A 19,156-nucleotide genomic window follows, 5' to 3' on the forward strand; every position below is an offset into this window, starting at 1 on the left:
TCACTTAAAATTTTTTTTCAAGGTATTATTTTATTTAATTGCGGTAAAATTTACACATGGTAGAAACCACTGACCTTAATTTGATGTGTTTTGACAAACTGTGGGTATTCTAATGTTTGACTATTCCGTTATTCCGTAACAATTTAAACAGCTCCTTTATTATCAGTATATAACATTGTAACTGAAATATTTGAAAGTGATATTTATTTATTTAGTGGTATCTTTACTATTTATTTAGAATAAATGCATTTAATGAACTGAGTAGTAACTATTTGAAAACATATTTTAGAATCTGTCATTAATAATTATAGACACAAAACTGATTGTCACATTGCACTATTAGACACTTGAAGGCACAAGAAAGCCAAAGTTTTTTTTTTTTTTCCTAATTGAGCACTTTCTGAATGCCAGACTTTGTGCCAAGTGCTTTACATCCATAGTCTCATAGAATACTCTCAATAACCCTATTGGATAGGTTTTATGATAATTACCCTCATTTTTAAGAAGAGGAAGTAGAGGCTTAAAAAGATGAAGTAACTGGCCTGAGATCAAGCAACTGAGTCACATTCAGGATGAATCAGGGCTGAGACCGAACCATAGGAGAGAACTGATCACACACCTGTACCCTTGACCACTGCACCAGTGACTCTAACAAAGGACTTCCTGAAGTTGATGGAGTGATCCTATAGTTAACTGCAAAAGTTAACTACGGTGGTCTATTCTATTTTCTAATTCTCAACCTAAGCTACATGGATACCAGTACCATTTGGCAGCCTGTGTGAGAGATTACATGTTCAGGAAGCTCATCAATTTAATTTGTCTAGTAAATTCCAAATGGTCGGCAGTTCGAATCTGCCAGGCACTCCTTGGAAACTCTGTGGGGCAGTTCTACTCTGTCCTATAGGGTCACTATGAGTTGGAATTGACTCTGCGTCACTGGGTTTTTTTGGGTAGTAAATTAAAAGAAACACACTTGGCCAAATCAGATTTTTATCCTGCTCATACAAATCCTTACCTGGTAAAATCAATACTCTATCACTCAAGGTCAGAGGATGTCCATCTTTGTACCATGTCAGCGTAGGAGGAGGAGAGGCATTTGTCTCACAGTAAAGAGAAATGGGATTGTTGATGATCACATCTTTGGCTTCACCACTCCGGCCGGTATCAAGCATGTTTCCTATTTCCCAGAGTTTTTGAAAACTTGGAGGAACTATGGAGGAAAAACATTAAATCATGGTCATGTGTGAATGCCAGTGTCTATCCAGTAAACACAGGTCCTGGCTGTATTTCACAAGATTGATTTGTAAAAATAAAAAATTAGATAATGTGAAAATATTTTCAAGTGCTTATACACCTACCAGCCCTAGCCTTGAGTCATTTAACCAATAAAAGTAGAAACTAGAAGTCGGAGCTGGTTCTCCTGTGGAAGAAAAAGAAATATGGGGCTTAGAAGGCCGTGCTTATGGCTTTGCTCTCCCTGTGAAAGGGCTGCAGTGCCTAGAGGGTAAAGGAGTCCACCCTCAAAGCTGTTGTCGTTGCTAGCTGCCATCACATTGGCCTCGCACTCATGGCGACTCCATGCACAAGGCCTTTCTTTTATAAGCATGGCTCATGAATATGACAATAATATGAAAAACTCATTTTGAGTAACTACTAAAACAATAGGGGCTCAATTCATAGTGTTTCCCAATTTTGTGCCTTATTCAGAAAGCTAACAAAGGTATGTAATCTGGATTCCCAAACCTATTAATAAAAATAATAAAGCATTCTCATAATTTTTGGGGGGAACAAGTATGAATCTTCTAGAAGGTGATTTGTCTGGACATCAAAAGCATTTAAAAAGTGTATAACATTTCCACTATTAGAATCTTGTTATAAAAAAATTAAAGATGTGCACAATACAGGAAAAGTCAGCACAACTGGACTAAATCAAAAGCAAAGAAGTTTCCTGAATACAGCCGAATGCTTCGAAGGCCAGAGTAGCAGGGATGGGGGTTTGGGGACCACGGTTTTGGGGGACATCTAGGTCAACTGGCATAACAAAATGTATTAAGAAAACTTTCTGCATCCCATTTTGGTGAAAGGTGTCTGGAGTCTTAAATGCTAGCAAGCAGCCATCTAATATCCCACCTGGAACAAAGGAGAATGAAGAACACCAAAGACAAATGGTAAAGATGAGCCCAAGAGACAGAAAAGGCCACATAAACCAAAGATTCCATCAGCCTGAGACCAGAAGACTAGATGGTGCCTGGCTACCACCGATCCCTGCCCTGACAGGAAATACAACAGAGAATCCCTGATAGAGCAGGACAACAGTAGGATGCAGATCTCAAATTCTCATAAAAAGACCAGACTTAATGGTATGACTGAGAATAGAGGGATCTTGGAGGTCATGGTCCCTGGACCCTTTGTTAGCCCAAGACTAGAACCATTCTTGAAACCAACTCTTCAGACTAGGATTGGACTGCACTATAAGACTGAAAATGATACTGGTGAGGAGTGAGCTTCTTGGCTCAAGGAGACACATGAGACTGTCTGCAGGTGAGATGAGAAGCCAGAGGGGGACAGGAACTGGTTGAATGGACACAGGGAATACAGGGTGAAGAGGAGGAATGTGCTGTCTCATTAGGGGGAGAGCAGCTAGGAGTACATAGCAAGGTGTGTATAACTTTTTGTAGGAGGTAATGGCTTGATTTGTAAAATTTCACTTAAAGCACAATAAATTTTTAAAAAATTAAAGATGTTCAGATCAATGACATCAGCAGGATGGTGGAGTAGGTAGTTCCAAGTTCCTGTCCCCCCACAGAAACAATGAAAAATAAGCAGATACTTCGTTGGAACTATGGAAAATAATCAAAGGTTTACAACAACCAAGTGAACACTGAATCAAGAAAAAAAAAAAAAAAAGGAACTTGAAAAGGTAGGAAAGCTTTGTGGCATTTTTACTAGCCTGTACTATACCTCTTCCCTGGCTCAGTGGCCCCCTCTACATTTCTGGTGTGAGACCTTGGTTCCTGATTCTGGAGGGAGCAGAGTAAACCTTATTACAAATTATATTGTTTGTCTGTTCTTACCTGTCTTGAGCGTACTAAAGCAAGGAGTTCGTTCCTGTTTGACCTACCTTGGAGCTTATTCAGGTGGAAAAGTAGCAGGTGTTGCTGAAAAATACTATATCCACTTGGGGCAAAAGAAAATGGTTGAGACATACAATAGACTGCCTAAGGCCTGGGAAGGAAAGCCAGGGAAAGAAATTTCTACGGGAAATTTGGACATTCAAAAGCACCCATGTATATGGGGACATCTGGAAAGTCACATCACACCTAGGATAAGATGTATGCTCAAAAAAGACCGGGAAAACTCTAAACTTTTACCTCAAGCTGATTTCTCTAGGCTCAGTGTAAGCTCAGCTAAGCCCTGGAGAGTCTCAGAACAAACCCAATCTATAGAGACTGGGAGAGGTGTTTCTTTTGTGTGTGTGTTTGTTTTGTTTTAGCTCCTGGTGTTCAAGCAAATCTTCGTTAAAACACCTGTTGATCACAAGTCAATGGAACAGAGACTTCAGCGACTGGAAATGAAAAAGAAAAAGTCTTTACAAAAATAGGCACTAAACCAACAGACTACTACAGCTTTCAGCAGTAATAATAAAAAAAGAAAGAAAAAAAAAGCAAAAGAATGAAGTTGGATCCCTACCTCACAACATATACAGTAAAATCTGCAAAATCTAGGACTTGTCAGAGAAGGAAAACTCAAATATTTTCCACTAAAATGAACAACAGAAACCCCTTAAAAAAAGGTGAAAAATTTGTGAGACCCAGAAAAGCAAAGCAATCCTGTCGATTTCCGACTCTCACAGGTTTTACTGTACAAATATTAACTCAAGATGGATCAATGACCTAATTAACAGTTAAAACCATAAAACTCTTAGAAGAAAACAGAGAGAAACCTTTATGAACTTGGATTTGGCAATGAATTCTTAGATATGGAACTAAAAGCATGAGCAACAAAAGAAAAAATAAATTGGGCTTCATCAAAATTAAAAAAAAAAGACATTACCAAGAAACTGAAAAGACAATCTACAAAATAGGAGGAAATATCTGTAAATCATATATTTGGCAAGGGTCTTGAATCCAGAATATACAAAGAACTCACAACTCAAGAACAAAAAGATAAACAACCTAATTAAAATATGGAGAATGAACCTGAGTGGACATTTCTCCAAAAAAGATATACGAATGGCCAAAAATCATATGAAAAGATGCTTAACATGACTAGTCATTAGGGAAATAAAAATCAAAACCACAATGAGATAATTCTTCACACCCACTAGGATGAACATTAAAAAAAAAAAAGAGAGAGAAAGAAAATAACAAGTGCTGGAGAGGATGTGGAGAAACTGGAACACATCTGTACTGCCAGTAGGAATGCAAAATGGCGCAGCTGCTGTGGAAAATAATTTGGCAATTCCTCAAAAAGAGTAAACATAGAATTATCATCTGACTCAGTAATTCGACTCCTAGCTGTAAGCCCACAAAATGAAAACAGAGACTCAAACAGATACTTGTACACCAATGTCCACTGCAGCATTATTCACGATAGCCAAAATGTGGAACCAATCCAAGTGTCCACCAACAAATGAATGGATGAACAATATGGGGTACATAAACACAACGGATATTATTCAGCCATAAAAAGGAATGAAGTTCTGATACAAGCTACAACCTTGGATGAACCTTGAAAACATAACGTTAAGTGAAATAATTTGTAAACATGTTGCCATTGAGTCAATTTTGATGCATAGCACCCTTTAGGACAGAGTAGAACTGCTCCATAGGGTTTCCAAGGAGTGGCTGGTGGATTTGAACTGCCAACCTTTTGGTTAGCAGCCATGCTCTTCACCATTGCACCACCAGGGTTCCACAAAGCAATACACCAGACATAAAGGGACAAATATTATATGATTCCACTTATACCAAATATCTCAACTAAGCAAATTCATAAAGACAGAAAGCTTAGAAGTTACCAGGGCAGAGGGGTAAAGGACAGTTATTACTTAACGTATACCTAGTTTCTGTTTGGGGTAACGAAAAATTTTGGAAAAAGATAGTAGTGATGGTTGCACAGCATTGCAAATGCAATTAATGCCACTGAAATGTACACTTGAAAATAGTTAAAATGACATTTTTATGATATATGTATTTTACTATAATAAATTTTTTAAAAATTAGAAGTAAAATTTTTAACTCCGGAAAAAAACAAAGATGTGCAAAAGTTTTATGTACAAAGATGTTTATAGTTAATAGTGAAGCATTATTAATAAGTAGTGAAAACTAAAAAACAACCCAGACATTCAACAATGGCATCTGGTTAAATATGTGGATATTCAACTGGTGAAACAGGAATAATTATTAAAAGTAATATTCCATATTGACCTCAAGAATAAAAATACTTACAGAAATAACAGCAGGTTTTATATCTTAAGCATTTTCTAAGAGCTTTACGTACTTTGTATCAGTTAGTATTCACCTCAATTCTACAAAGCATTATTTTAAAAGCGAGGAAACAGTCTAAAAATATTTAGGTCACATACCCAAATCACATAACTTTTTAAGAGTGTAAATCATCATTTAATGCCAACTCTGACTACTCCAAATCTTTTATGGTTTTCCTGCCTTCCATGCTCAATGGTATGAAGAAATCATCCTGATACATTATTAGAGGAAAGCTAATGCGACCAAGAAGCATGTATTATGTGATCCCAATTTTGTAAAATTAAGTATACATTTGAAAATACCAAAAGGAAACACGTTAACATAATTAAAAAAAGGTTAATCCTGAATAATAGGATGATTTTCTTCATTCTTAATTTCCTGAGTCCAAATTTCCAGTACAGAATTTATATTATTGTCAACAGGAAAAAAAAAAAAACTAAAATAAGCCAACTCAAATCTCTTTCCATAGCTTAGAACTTAAATTATTTACAATAAACATGTTAGTATTACCTTGTATATTTACATCAAAATCCAGTTCATCTTCACCTGCAATGTTAGATGCTACACAAGTATATCGGCCAGTGTCTGATATTTGAGCCTCTTTTATTTGAAGTGTGTGTCCATGTGCAGCAATATTAATGTGATCATCTGATTTAAGGGGCTGTGATTCAATCATAATAATGTTAGCATACACACTCTAATAAACCTTTCAAGAGATCATGCAGCTGATATTTTTTATGACTCTTAAAAAACATAGAAATAAAACAATGTAGAATATTCAAGATAATAATTTAATTTGATTAAACCAATTGCTTTGGAGTAATCTCATTTTTATTTATTAAAAATTGTACCTGATAAAGTTTTATTTATTGAAAATTGTACCAGGTATTTGTGGTATTGTATTTATACATTTTCTATGATAAAAATATATTCTTAGGAACTTTATACACTTATTTATGCAGGAAAAATATTTTCAGCTGATCCCATATTGAATTAAAAAAAAAAAGTCTTTTATGACAATTTTGTAGAAAATACTAGAAATTTTTATGAACAATTGAGGGTATTAACATAACCTGATTTCACTGAAAAACCATCCATGCTCATTCAGAAACATCTTCGCCTCATAAATGAAAAATTTTAACCTAGAGATATGATACGACATTTTATTGATAATATTACCTACACTTAATAGAATAGTTCATTCTCCTTCATTCCTTCAAGATTTTAGCTCCTGATTCACTGTTATTCCTTCTAATGATCTTTTTTTCATAATTCTTGGTGATTCCAGTACCTACAGTCTTCCAATGTTGTGTGTGCTCAGCTTCTTGACCTCCTCTCTAATTTTCTGTCCCTCCCTTTTTCAGTCACCCAATGTGAGAATCATACTCTAGATCTTATTATTACCAATAATTGTCTTCATAATCTCAATTTCAGGCTCTTATTCTCTGACCATCACTTCCTAACTTTCTAACTCACTCCCTTTAGCGTTCCAACTCCATCAATTTTTGGACTCTGTGAGATGACCCACAATCCATGACCTTTGCAACCTTTTCACAGCCTCTTATAGTCCTCATGGCCTCTATTCCCTCCTTATCCAGAGAAAAGTCAATCATTATAATCATCCTTGTTTAACTTCTCAGACCTTTACCCCCTTTCCCTTTATTGTACTCCCCTGGCAAAACCCTAGCCCTGGTTAAAGCTTACTGCCCATTCTAATTATTCTCTGGTCTACTCAAGGACATCCCTCCAGCACTGTATCCTCTCTTATCTATATTATCATCAATTTATTGTTTTCCACTGGACCATTTCTATCTATGTAGAAAACGGTATAAAGGTCAGGAGTTTGAATCCACCAGCTGCTCCTTGGAAACCCTACAGGGCAGTTCTACTCTGTCCTACAGGGTCACTATGAGTTGGAATCAACTTGACAGCAATGGGTGTTTCAGTTTTAAGCAACGGCAAAAAAACAAAAACAAAAAAAAACTGTCTTGATTGCAACTCACCTCCAGTTGTCAGCCATAATTTTTTACTCCCCTTTACAGCCAAATGAGTTTTACATGCTTTCTGTGCGAAATTTCTTTCTTTCCAACTTTTCTTGACTCTGCATCAGTCAGGCTTTCACCTTCTCTACTTTACCAGAATGACTTTTTCAAGGTCACCAATGAACTCCATTTTGCTAAATTTATTGGCCAATGCTGTCTTTACCTGATCTGTCATTGACATTTGACACATCTTGTCTCTAACTTTGAGATACTTTTTTTTTCCCCCTTGTCCTTAGGTACATGCCACTCCCTAATCTCCAACCTTTCAATGTAGCAGTGCTCTAAGGCTTAATTCTTGAATCTCGTCTCTTTCTATTTAAACTCACTTTCCTAGTGATCTCATCCAAAATCTTGGGCTCATCTTTGACTCATCTCTTCTCCTCACATTTTACACTTAAATTTATCAAATCCTGCTACCACCTTGGTTGAAGGAACCAACATCTCTTCCCTGGGCCATTACAATAGCTTCATAGCTGGACTTCATTCTGCCCTCCAACATAGAAGCCAATGTAATCCTTTTAGACCTTAAATCAGACCATGTTACCCTTATCCTCAAATTTTTTCAGTGGCTTCCCATTATACTCAGAATAAAGAACAACTGGTGGCACAGTGGTTAAGAGCTCAGCTCCTAACCAAAAGCTCTACAGTTCAAATCCACCAGCCACTCCTTAGAAACCCTATAGGGCAGTTCTCTTCTGTCCTATAGGGTGGCTATGAGGCAGAATTGACTCGATGGTAATGGGTTTTGGTTTTATCCTCTCTCTCATTGAATTTTCTCCATACACTTATCCCATCTGACATATGATATGTTTTACTGGTTTGCTTGTTTAATTTTTGTCTCCCCCAACCAGCATACAAACTATATATGGGCAGGGATTTTTTTTCTGTTTCCTTTATGGCTGTATCTCAGGACCTAAAACAGTGTCTGGTAAATAGTAGGTGCTCAATAATACTTTGGGACTGAATGGATCATTATTATCACTATATCAATTAAAAATATATCATAATTTAAATTTTCTGTGCCAAAAGAAAAACTTCAGAGCATGAATAAATAAAACTGAAAGATTCTATCAAACTTTTTATGGCCAATGCTGCCAATATCTTTGGAGGTTTTTCTCTGCTTTGCTCAAGTAATATTGCTTATCCACAGAGTGAAATAACAGAAGGGATATGAAAAATAAACAAAAATCAGAATTTCTTTGTACACATTCTAGATGACCAACCCAAACCCAGAAAGATTTAACAGTTTACCTAAAGCATCTTTATTAGATCAATTCTATAGTGTGAATTTGAAACTGTAATTTAAACATTTATTATGAAAAACAACAAAAAACCAAGTTGCTTCATTGCTAGTGTAATTTCAGTCTTTATCCAGTCTTTACGTGTATGTGTTTGTGCTTACGTGTGCATACAACAACTAAAAAAACCCAAACCCATTGCCGTCGAGATGGTTCCTACTCATAGCGGCCCTATAGGACAGAGTAGAACCACCCCATAGGGTTTCCAAGGAGCAGCTAGTGGATTCGAACTGCCAACCTTTTGGGTAGCAGCTGAACACTTAACCACTGTACCACCAGAGCTCCATGTAGTAACTAAAAGGAATGAAATAGCTTTAGGGAAAATTAAAACTAAAATACTACTACAATTTGAAAGGAGAAAGAAATTATCTGTTTCCCAATAAACTCATACAAAATTGGTATGGTACTATGAAGTGTGCCTGTAGTCAGAAAAGAAGCTGTAAACAGAACATGGTGGGAGTTCCATATTTTTCCTTTGGCAATGGCTTCCAGATGAAACTTGCTTATTTTATAAGAGACTTTTTTTTTTTTCCTAGCTGCCAACATTGCCAAATCCATCTAGGATCTGAGAAAAATAAGTCGTATCTTCCCTGCATCTCAAATCATGACTAAGACCTAAAATTCCATATGTGGAATTTAACTGACCATTTGGTTGATTCTGTGTAAAGCAGGACAAACAACAGTTAGCTATTTCACATCTGTATTAAGTACAGTGTTAACAGCAGTTTAAAAAATCTATTTTTGCCTGAAAAACTAGGACATATGTCTCTAAAACATGCATGGAACAAAACTGGTTGAATGAGAAATAAGGGCGTGTGGTCTGAAAGTCAGGCAATAGAACTGTGAAAGATCGCCCTTTTATTGAGAGTTTCTGATTTTTCCTAGTTAATTGTAATGGACACATAATCATGTCTTTTGGCTTTTTTTCCTACATCTTGGGATATTAAAAATGTTACTTATTTTAATAAAAGAGTTAAAGATGTTTAGAGAAAGTTCTGAATAAACTTATTAATACCCATGCTATGCTTATCATTCTAATCTGGGTTAGCACTGACTCTGTGTTTCCTATCTACAAAATTTACTTACTTATCTGATAAAACCAGGGAACAGAGACATGTCCCCTAACACCTCCAGCTAGAAGGTGGCCAGGTTATCACAGACAACTGTGAATATACACAAAAACAATCCTGCAAACTTCCAGTGATGGAATAATAATAAAATTGCTGAGCATGGTTCAGGGTTTTAAAGACCACATTAATTCTTTGAGTCACTTAAGCCTTGTTTATTTATTTTTTTTAATTGATCATTTTAATCTTCAAAAAACCATCAGCAAAAGAAAAAAAAAAAATTGTGACTGGCCTGTCCATCCTTGTACCAGCTGAGAGAGGCAGAAGGAATCGCATAAGCTTCACACTCCAAGGTCAAGGTGTTGTTTACTTTTATTTTCACTTCTTTAGGGGAAAGACCTGGCCCCAAGAGGTCACTTTTATTGATTAGGGGAGGAACTGCATAAAAATGAACATTAAAAAGTTAAACACTGGTTTTTTTTAATAGGTGGAATACCATGCAAATTGTATTGAGAATCACATAAGAAAATAAGGAAATAAAGGAGGCATTTCCTATGCTCCTCTTTCATGAAGGACCTAAGTTAGCATCTTATAAAACAGCAGCATTCAGATACAAAGTGTGAAGGAAAAGAGTACTGCCGATGAGGAGTAAATCCTTCAGGGAGCAGTTATATTTTTTTCCAAGTCCACGGACACAGTCTAGCATAACCGATAAAGTGCATGCTACTGGTCATCAAAGAGACTGAGCAAAGAACAAAAATCAATCTTTATAGTAGGGAAAAATCCTGAAACTTAGGACCTATTGTTACCTGTTGTTTATAGGTTAATTTACATTGAAACAGCCCCAAGTCACTGATGAACTCACCTTGGGACTGTTCTCTAAAGCATATACATTTAAACACTGTTTCATGGATGAAAAAAACTATAACTCAGCCCAGAGGGTAATTCAGAAGGAAAAACAGTAACTTAAGTAAGTGCCAATGACAAGTTCTTCAACAAAAAGTCTCTGAGCAAACTGAGCGAGCTTCTCGCATCTTTAAGCAATTGGGGTCATGGGCACAATGTTTAATTCAACTTCCATCCTTAATGAAGTAAGCTGCATAAACAAGTCTTTAATGTGAGTACAAATAATTATGAACCTATAATCAAAAACAGGATTGAAGAAGTGAGAACAATTGGTGAAGATATGAAAACATGGTGCTTTTTGAGAACTTACTGTAGACCTTCACTTCATAGTGCTTTATCATTTCCCCAGCCTCATTAGTAGCTACACAAGAGTATCTTCCAGCATTGTCTTCCTGTGCATTTAGGATCTGCAGAGTCCTGCCTCCTGAAAAGCCAGAGAACATCAAAGCCTCTCTGAAATCACAGTGGCAGCAGTGTATGCTCAAATTACCAGTTTTAGTTCTTGTTATTGGCATATTTCTTTTTATATAAGCCCATTCTGTGATAGACATTTGACAGGAGACAAACTACAATACAGATGGGAACTGCATGGCACATGATGGCAGTCACTAAGTCCTCAGTGCTCTTCTGTCGTAATGACTCTCATGCCCATTCGGTCCCTCCCAATGGGCCTCTGTACACTACTCTAGTCAAGACCCCTACTTCATGGTCTTCATAAACAGGTCCTCTGCCTTAATCCTCTCTCTCCTCTCATTTATTGGCTGATTAGTAGAGATTAATCTTCTAAAACAGTTTTTACTATGCGAGTTTCTTCCTCAAAAATCTTCCATGGTTTCCAATTAACTAAAGTATAAAGTCAAAGTTCTTTAATACAGACATTCACAGCATGACTCCAGCGTTCCCTCCTGGCCTTGTCTGCTAACACCCGCTGCCCACACACACAACGTCTCCCCTAAAGTGGGGGGTGAGGGGTACCCCCTCCATATGGTTAGGTCATTTTCTCATTGTACTTTTCCCATACTAGTGACCCTGCTGGATCTGAAACCTCTGCTAACTTACCTCCAACCAGCTAAATTCTATAACTGTGTTTAAAGTTTGGTTCAAGTTCTGGCTCTGCAACAAAGCTTTTCCTAACCACTTGGGCCCATGGTCAGTCGCAGTTTCTTCTTTCAAATTCTTATAAAATGTGTCCCTAACCCCATTTATCTTACTCCATGATTATTCGTGTCCCATGAATATTCACAGATTTGTGTTGCTAATTAACTTTTCACACATATTCTCTCTCCTCCATATAAGACTGTGTTTCTTAAAGCCAGTGATCATACTTCTTAATTCTATTTCCATAGTGCCAGGTCTTAAAGAGGAATAAACAAACTCTTTATCTAGATACTAATTCTCCTTTAAGATTCAATTCAACAAAAAATGAACTTCTACCCTTTTTGTCACTCTACATGTTAATGTACTTTAGAAATTAATTATGTTTTGGTGAACATAGAAGGAAATGCATTATTTGCATAAAAATATGCTGCATTGGTGGTGCAGTGGTTAAGCACTCAGCTGCAAACCCAAAGCTTGGCAGTTTGAACCCACCGGCCACTCTGCTCTGCAGGAGAAAGATTTGCCAGTCTACTTCCATAAAGATTTACAGTCTCAGAAACCCTATAAGGCAGTTCTACCGTGCCCTAAAGGGTCATGATGATTTGAAATCGACCGGATGGCCATGGGTTTTTATTTAGGTAAATAAAAATAAATAAATAAACAAGAAGGTAATTAAGGTACCTTTTTATTTAGGTAGTAATTTTAGGTATCTTAGATTACAAGATATATACAAATAATTAAAAATTTACATCAATAGAATATTATACAACCAACAGCAATAGGCACTTTTGTAAAAAATAACTAATGCTTCTGCTTTTCTATAATAATAGATGGAGAAATAAACCTTAAAAATCCGAAGTAAGCTAATTACCTGGAAGAATTCTAATATTTTGGTTAGATTCTAAAGGAGTTCCATCTTTAAACCAAGTGATGGTAGCTGGAGGATATGAATAAGCTTCACAGACCAAAGAAGTGGGGTTGTTAAGAGTAACAGTGACATCTTCAGGGCTGCCATCATTATCTACACCAGCAATTGTAGGAGATACTAAAACAGATTCAAAAAGTGATTAAAGAAATGTAGTCAGAAATTTCCGTTTACACATTTCTAAACTTCCATTGTACCTATTTGTGCAATTCCATTCTCTCACAGACATAGGAAAACAATTGGTTTTTGTTCTTATTTTACACAAAAGCAGTGAGATCCCTCAAAAAGCTCACAGGGTAATGGAGGATACAGGCACAAAAACAAGGAATCCTAACACGATGCAGTAAAGTCAATCATGGGAACTTTGTTTCAGGGATGGAGACATGACATTCAATTGGATTTGAGATAGGCAGTGTGAGAGCTCTCATCAGAGAAGGCCTCTTACAGGAGACATGCAAAGTGAGCCTTAAAGGATTAGTGGTAGTTAGTTAGTGAAAGAAGGGAGACTAGTCAAAGAAGGAGGGTATTGAGCAGAGGAGAGGTAAATAGTGAGAGGCAAACAGGGAATATATAAAGGATGGATTTGAAAGGGTCAGATTGGAAGGATATCAGTTAGAGACGGTACATTTGTTTCACAAGAGATAACGAGGGACTGGAGTAGAACACTGAGGGAACCATAAAGAAGAGGGAGTAATTACAGAAATATTTAGGAAGTCAATTGGCAGAACTTGATAGAATTTAAAGAGTGAGAAGAATAAGGGAGACAGACAAGTCCACGATAACTACTAGGCCTTTTTTTTTTTTTGGCTTGGAAATCTATTTAAACTGCAGTGAAGCAACAGAAACAGAAATTTCAGAAGATTTTCTCATTAGAAGAGGAAGATGGTTTGTTCAATTCTGAATATCTTAAATTTTAAGTGTCCATGAGAATTTCAGGGTGAAATGTCCAACAAGCAATTGCACATGGGACTCTTGGCCTTGGGAGAAAGATCTGGATTTTCAAAGTTACCAGTCTATAGAAAATGATAATTAAACCTACGGGAATGACAGTTATTACCTGGAGAGAGTATATAAAGTAAAATGAGCAGTGGAATAAGAGCAAAATACTTGGAGATGTTGCAGTGTTTAAATGCTGGACCAACTAAGAGTCCGTAAAAGAAAGAGAAAATGAGCAATCAAAGGTGTATAAGGATAACCAGGAAAAGAGCACAGTCAAGGAGAAAGTGATCAATAGTGTCAAAAACATTAAGATAAGGACTTAAAAAATAGTCATTAAATCTATAAGTACAGTAGTCCGTGCCAGAGCAGTGTCAAGAATGGTATAGGCTGAAGTCATCTTTCAGTGGGGCAGGGAATGGTTACAATACAACGTGATGGAGACAGTAGAAGGTGAGACTGTAGATAAGACAGATGGTGGAATAGATAACATATCAAAGAAGGTAGAAAGACACAGGATCTAGGGCATGATTGCAAGCAGTAACTGTGAACAAGAAGGATGCCTTAACCTCTGGGAAAAGGAGGAGTAAAGGCATTCAGTTTATGGCTGGGTGGACTGACAGTTGTAAAAGCTCACACTTGAATAACTGTGAAATTGGTAGAACAGAAGGCTTTTATTTAGATTCCTAATTCTTCAACAAATGACAGGAAGTAGGTAAATAAGCATGGAGGATAGTAGTGGGGGTAGTCAGATGGCATGACTTGGGATCCCTGGGAATAAAGAATGAGTGGTCTCACCTGAAGAGGGTTTCTGGTGAACTGATGTCTCTAGGAAGAGCTACATTTCCATTACAGAGGAGTTGGAGGGGGTTTTAAATCAGGTTTCCAGAGAGCATAGGAGAGGAGACAGGATTTGGAGATGGGTTACTACTGAGAGATGAGTCAGTGGTGGGAGGAATGTGGCAGGAGAAAACTTAAAGCTCTAAGGGAAGCAATGAATTTCAAGAGAGGAAAGGAGAGGCATTTGCCTTTCATACATTGACTAGGTATCACAGGCATGTTTGGAAGAAACTGGATTGTGAACTGTCATTCATAGAACTGTCATTCAATATATTCTGTTATTTGGTACTGTGTGGTAGATGCTAGGACTAAATCCCATACAAGACAAACAGGGGTTCTGCCTGTGAGGAGTTTATAGCCTTATACAATTATTATCTATCTATATCATTAATTTTGCACTTACTTACACTTTACCTAATACTATGCACTATGATTTAACATTTCTTGCACATATATATACATATACATATCTTCTCAGTTAGACTATAAGCTACCCAATGGCTATGCTCTATATGGGAGGTTTCTGAGCATGGAAATTTCTGTGTATTTCCATATAGTTTAGCCAATAACTACAAAAAATAATGGGTAGTCAGATATAGGTTAGCTGATTTTAGTAGGATGAAAAGTATTTTCAGATTAGTAATCAAATAAATAATTTTGTTGGTACATTCTAAATTTCAAAACATGAACTGCAATGAAAATGAAGAATCTATTTTAACTGCAATCATAACTTTGATTATGCAAGAGCTAAATGTATCAATAGGCTTATTCTCCTTATTACCCAGTGCACTCTTTTAACCTTTTCCTACTGCGTGTTCAATGTCTACCTTGTGCTCCTAGCACAAAATGCAGTGCCTGGAGCATAGTAAGTGTTCCACATGTAACAAATTAATTTATGAGTGAATTAATTAGCAAGCGAAAGAAAAACAGCAAGTGTACACAATGCTGGTCCTTCTCACGTAATGAAATACAACAGTAGAAATATTAAGTACATAGAGGAAGAAAAGAAGAAAACATAGGCTATAGTTAGGTGTGATTCTTCAAGACTTTGTGGCAAAGCTTAAACCTACCAAACACATTAAGACTGAAACTTTTGCTCTTGTCACCAGCTGTGTTAGAAGCCAAACACGTATATCTCCCTGTGTGTAATACTTGGGCATTGGTGATTTGAAGAAAACGGCCACCAGGCATGATGTGGTGGCTCTCATCTCCTTGGAAGAGCTGCCCATCTCTGTGCCATGTTATTTCTGGTACTGGGCTCCCTGTTAAAAAAAAAAAAAATTATTTCTGAGCACTGGCTAATAATTACTTCTACAACTTATGAACAATGAAAGGGGGTATTTTCACTTGCGTTTTTTAAATATCCTACTTCTGAAACAATGTAGTAACACTCATTTTAAAAATAAATTTGCAAACAGCCTATTTTATAATAATAATGACTATGCTACAATTTTTAAAAAGTATACATATATTACTAATGACTATCAAATAGGAATTATTTTTGGTCTAAGAGTTAAAAGATTCTAAATTAGTTTTTGTACTTAACTGAATTTTGCCATACCTTAGACTATTATAATTAAATATTTTATAAAAATGGTACTTTTCTTTTCTTTAGTGGAAAGGGGGTGACATCAACAAAATGGTGGTGAGCAGTTCTAGACTCTAGTCCTTCCACAGAAGCATCAAAGAAACAAGGAGAAACTGTCAAAATCATCTTTATCAGAACCATGGAAAATAGTCAAAGGTTTACAGCTGAATCAAGAAAAAGGCAACTTAAAAATGTAGAAAAGCTTTGTGGCATTTTCACTTGCCTTTACCCCACCTCCCTCCCCAGCTTGGTGGCAGTGTTGAAGACTGTAGCCTTGAAGACTGCAGCCTGTGTTCTCAGTGTGGTGCCTTGGCCCCTGGCTTCAGAGATCTTATTTACAAATTATTTTTTTGTCTGATCTCACCTGTCTAGAAACTACATGAAGGACTGAAGCAAGGTACTTGTCTCTGTTTCACCTAACTCAGAATTTACTCTGGGCTGACAAGTGGCAAGCATTTTTCAAAAAACAGTAAGGCAAATGAAAAACCCAGAGCCACCTGGGGCAAGAGATTATGGTTGAGAGAGAAAATGTTGTTGTTTAGGTGCCGTGAAGTCAGTGCCGACTCATAGAGACTCTATGCACAACAGAATGAAACACTGCGCCGTCCTGTGCCATCCTCATTATCATTGTTATGCCTGACCCTATTGCTGCAGCCACTGCATCAATCCATCTCTTCGAAGGTCTTCCTCTTTTTTGCTGACCCTCTATTTTACCAAGCACGATGTGCTTCTCCAGCGACTGGTCTCTTCTGATAACATGTCCAAAGAAGGTGAGGCAAAGTCTTGCCATCCTTGCTTCTAAGGAGCACTCTGGCTGTATTTCTTCCAAGACAGATTTGTCCATTCTTTTGGCAGCCCACAGTATATTCAATATTCTTTGCCGACACCATAATTCAAATGCATCAGTTCTTCTTGTCTTCCTTATTCATTGTTCGTCCAGCTTTCTCACACATATGAGGCGACTGATAATATCATGGCTTGGGTCAGGCACACCTTAGTCCTCAAAGAGACATCTTTGCTTTTTAACACTTTAAAGAGGTCTCTTGAAGCAGATTTGCCCAATGCAATACATTGCTTGATGTCCTGACTGCTGCTTCCATGGGCATTGATTGTGGATCCAAGTAAAATGAAATCCTTGACAGCATCAATTTTTTCCATTTATCATAATGTTGTTTATTGGTCCAGTTGTGAGGATTTTTTTTTTTTTAATTGTGCATTAGGCTAAAGTTTACAGCTCAACTTAGTTCCTGATACAAAAATTGATACACACATTGTTGTGACCCTAGTTGCTATCTTCCTTTTCACCCTGGATTTTCTGTGTCCATTCAACCAGCTCCTATCCCTTTCTGCCTTCTCATCTTGCCTCCGGACAGGAGCTGCCCATTTAGTCTTGTGTATCTACTTGAACTGAGAAGCACACTCTTCACGAGTATCACTTTATCTTATAGTTCAATCTATTCTTTGTCTGAAGAGTTGGCTTCAGGAAGGGTTTTAGTTCAGGGGCCATGTCTTCTGGGGTTCCCAGTTGTGAGGATATTTGTTTTCTTTATGTTGAGGTGTAATCCATACTGAAGGCTGTATTCTTTGATCTTCATCAGTAAGTGCTTCAAGTCCTCTTTGCTTTCAGCAAGCAAGGTTGTGTCTTCCGCATATCTCAGGCCATTAATGAGTGTTCTACCAATACTGATGCCACATTCTTCTTCACACAGTCCAGTTTCTTCAATTATTTTCTCGGTATACAGACTGAGTAACTATGGTGAAAGTATATAACCCTGATGCACACCTTTCTTGATTTTAAACCATGCAGTATCCCCTTGCTTTGTTCAAATGACTGCCTCATGGTCTGTGTACAGGTTCCACATGAGCACAGCAAAATGTTTTGGAATTCCCATTCTTCTCCGTGATATCCAAAATTTGTTATGATCCATGCAGTCAAATGCCTTTGCACAGTTAGTAAAACACAGGTAGACATCTTTCTGGTATTCTCTGCTTTTAGCCAAGGTCGATCTGATGTCAGCAACGATGTCCGTCTCTTCTTATGCATCTGGCTTGAATTTCTGGCAGTTCCCTGTCGATATACTGCTAAAACCACTTTTGAATGATCGTCAGCAAAACTATATTAATGATATTGTTTGGTAAGTTCTGCATTCTATTGGATCACCTTTCTTTGGAATAGGCACAAATATGGATCTCTTCCAGTCAGTTGGCTACGCAGCCATCCTCCAAATTTCTTAGCATAGACAAGAGAGCACCCCCAGCACTGCGCCCATTTGGTGAAACATCTTAGTTGGTATTCTCTCATTCCTGGAGCCTTGTTTTTCACCAATGCCTCCAGTGTAGCTTGGACTTCTTCAATACCATTGGTTCTTGATAATATGCTACCTCCTGAAGTGGTTGAACATCGACTAATTCTTTTTTGTACAGTGACATTGTGTATTCCTTCCATCCACTTCTGATGCTTCTTGCATCATTCAATATTTTGCCCACAGAATCCTTCAATATTGCAACTCGAGGCTTGAATTTTTTCTTCAGTTTGTTCAGCTTGAGAAACGCCATGTGTGTTCTTCCCTTTTAGTTTTCTAACTCCAGCACTTTGTATATTTCATTACAATATTTTACTTTGTCTTCTCAATCTGCTCCTTGAAATCTTCTGTTCAGGTCTCTTACTTCATCATTTCTTCCATTTGCTTTAGTTACTCTACATTCAAAAGAAGTTTCAAAGTCTCTTCTGACATCCACTTTGATCTTTTCTTTCTTTCTTGTCTTTTTAATGACCTTTTTCTTTCTTCATGTATGATGTCCTTGATGTCATGCCACAACTCATCTGGTCTTCAGTTATTAGTGTCCAATGCATCAAATCTATCCTTGAGATGGTTTCTAAATTCAGGTGGGATATACTTAAGGTCATACTTTGGCTCTGTAGACTTGTTCTAATTTTCCTCAGCTTCAACTTGAACTTGCATATGA

The 19,156-nt window shown here is 37.1% G+C and overlaps 1 protein-coding gene across 1 annotated transcript in view; it reads right to left on the reverse strand.

Annotated features, from left to right (window-relative positions):
- The window catches only part of HMCN1 (hemicentin 1), a 551,217-nt gene that overhangs the window by 118,278 nt on the left and 413,783 nt on the right, over positions 1-19,156 (reverse strand). The window contains exons 49-54 of the mRNA XM_064276506.1: positions 15,672-15,863; positions 12,772-12,945; positions 11,113-11,226; positions 10,189-10,334; positions 6,000-6,150; positions 1,016-1,210 (exon numbers count right to left, since the gene is read on the reverse strand). Coding sequence (XP_064132576.1) covers positions 1,016-1,210; positions 6,000-6,150; positions 10,189-10,334; positions 11,113-11,226; positions 12,772-12,945; positions 15,672-15,863 — 972 coding nt within the window. The remainder of the gene's footprint in view (positions 1-1,015; positions 1,211-5,999; positions 6,151-10,188; positions 10,335-11,112; positions 11,227-12,771; positions 12,946-15,671; positions 15,864-19,156) is intronic.

Source organism: Loxodonta africana, chromosome 25 (assembly GCF_030014295.1).
Source record: "Loxodonta africana isolate mLoxAfr1 chromosome 25, mLoxAfr1.hap2, whole genome shotgun sequence".
NCBI classification, from domain to species: Eukaryota; Metazoa; Chordata; class Mammalia; order Proboscidea; family Elephantidae; genus Loxodonta; species Loxodonta africana.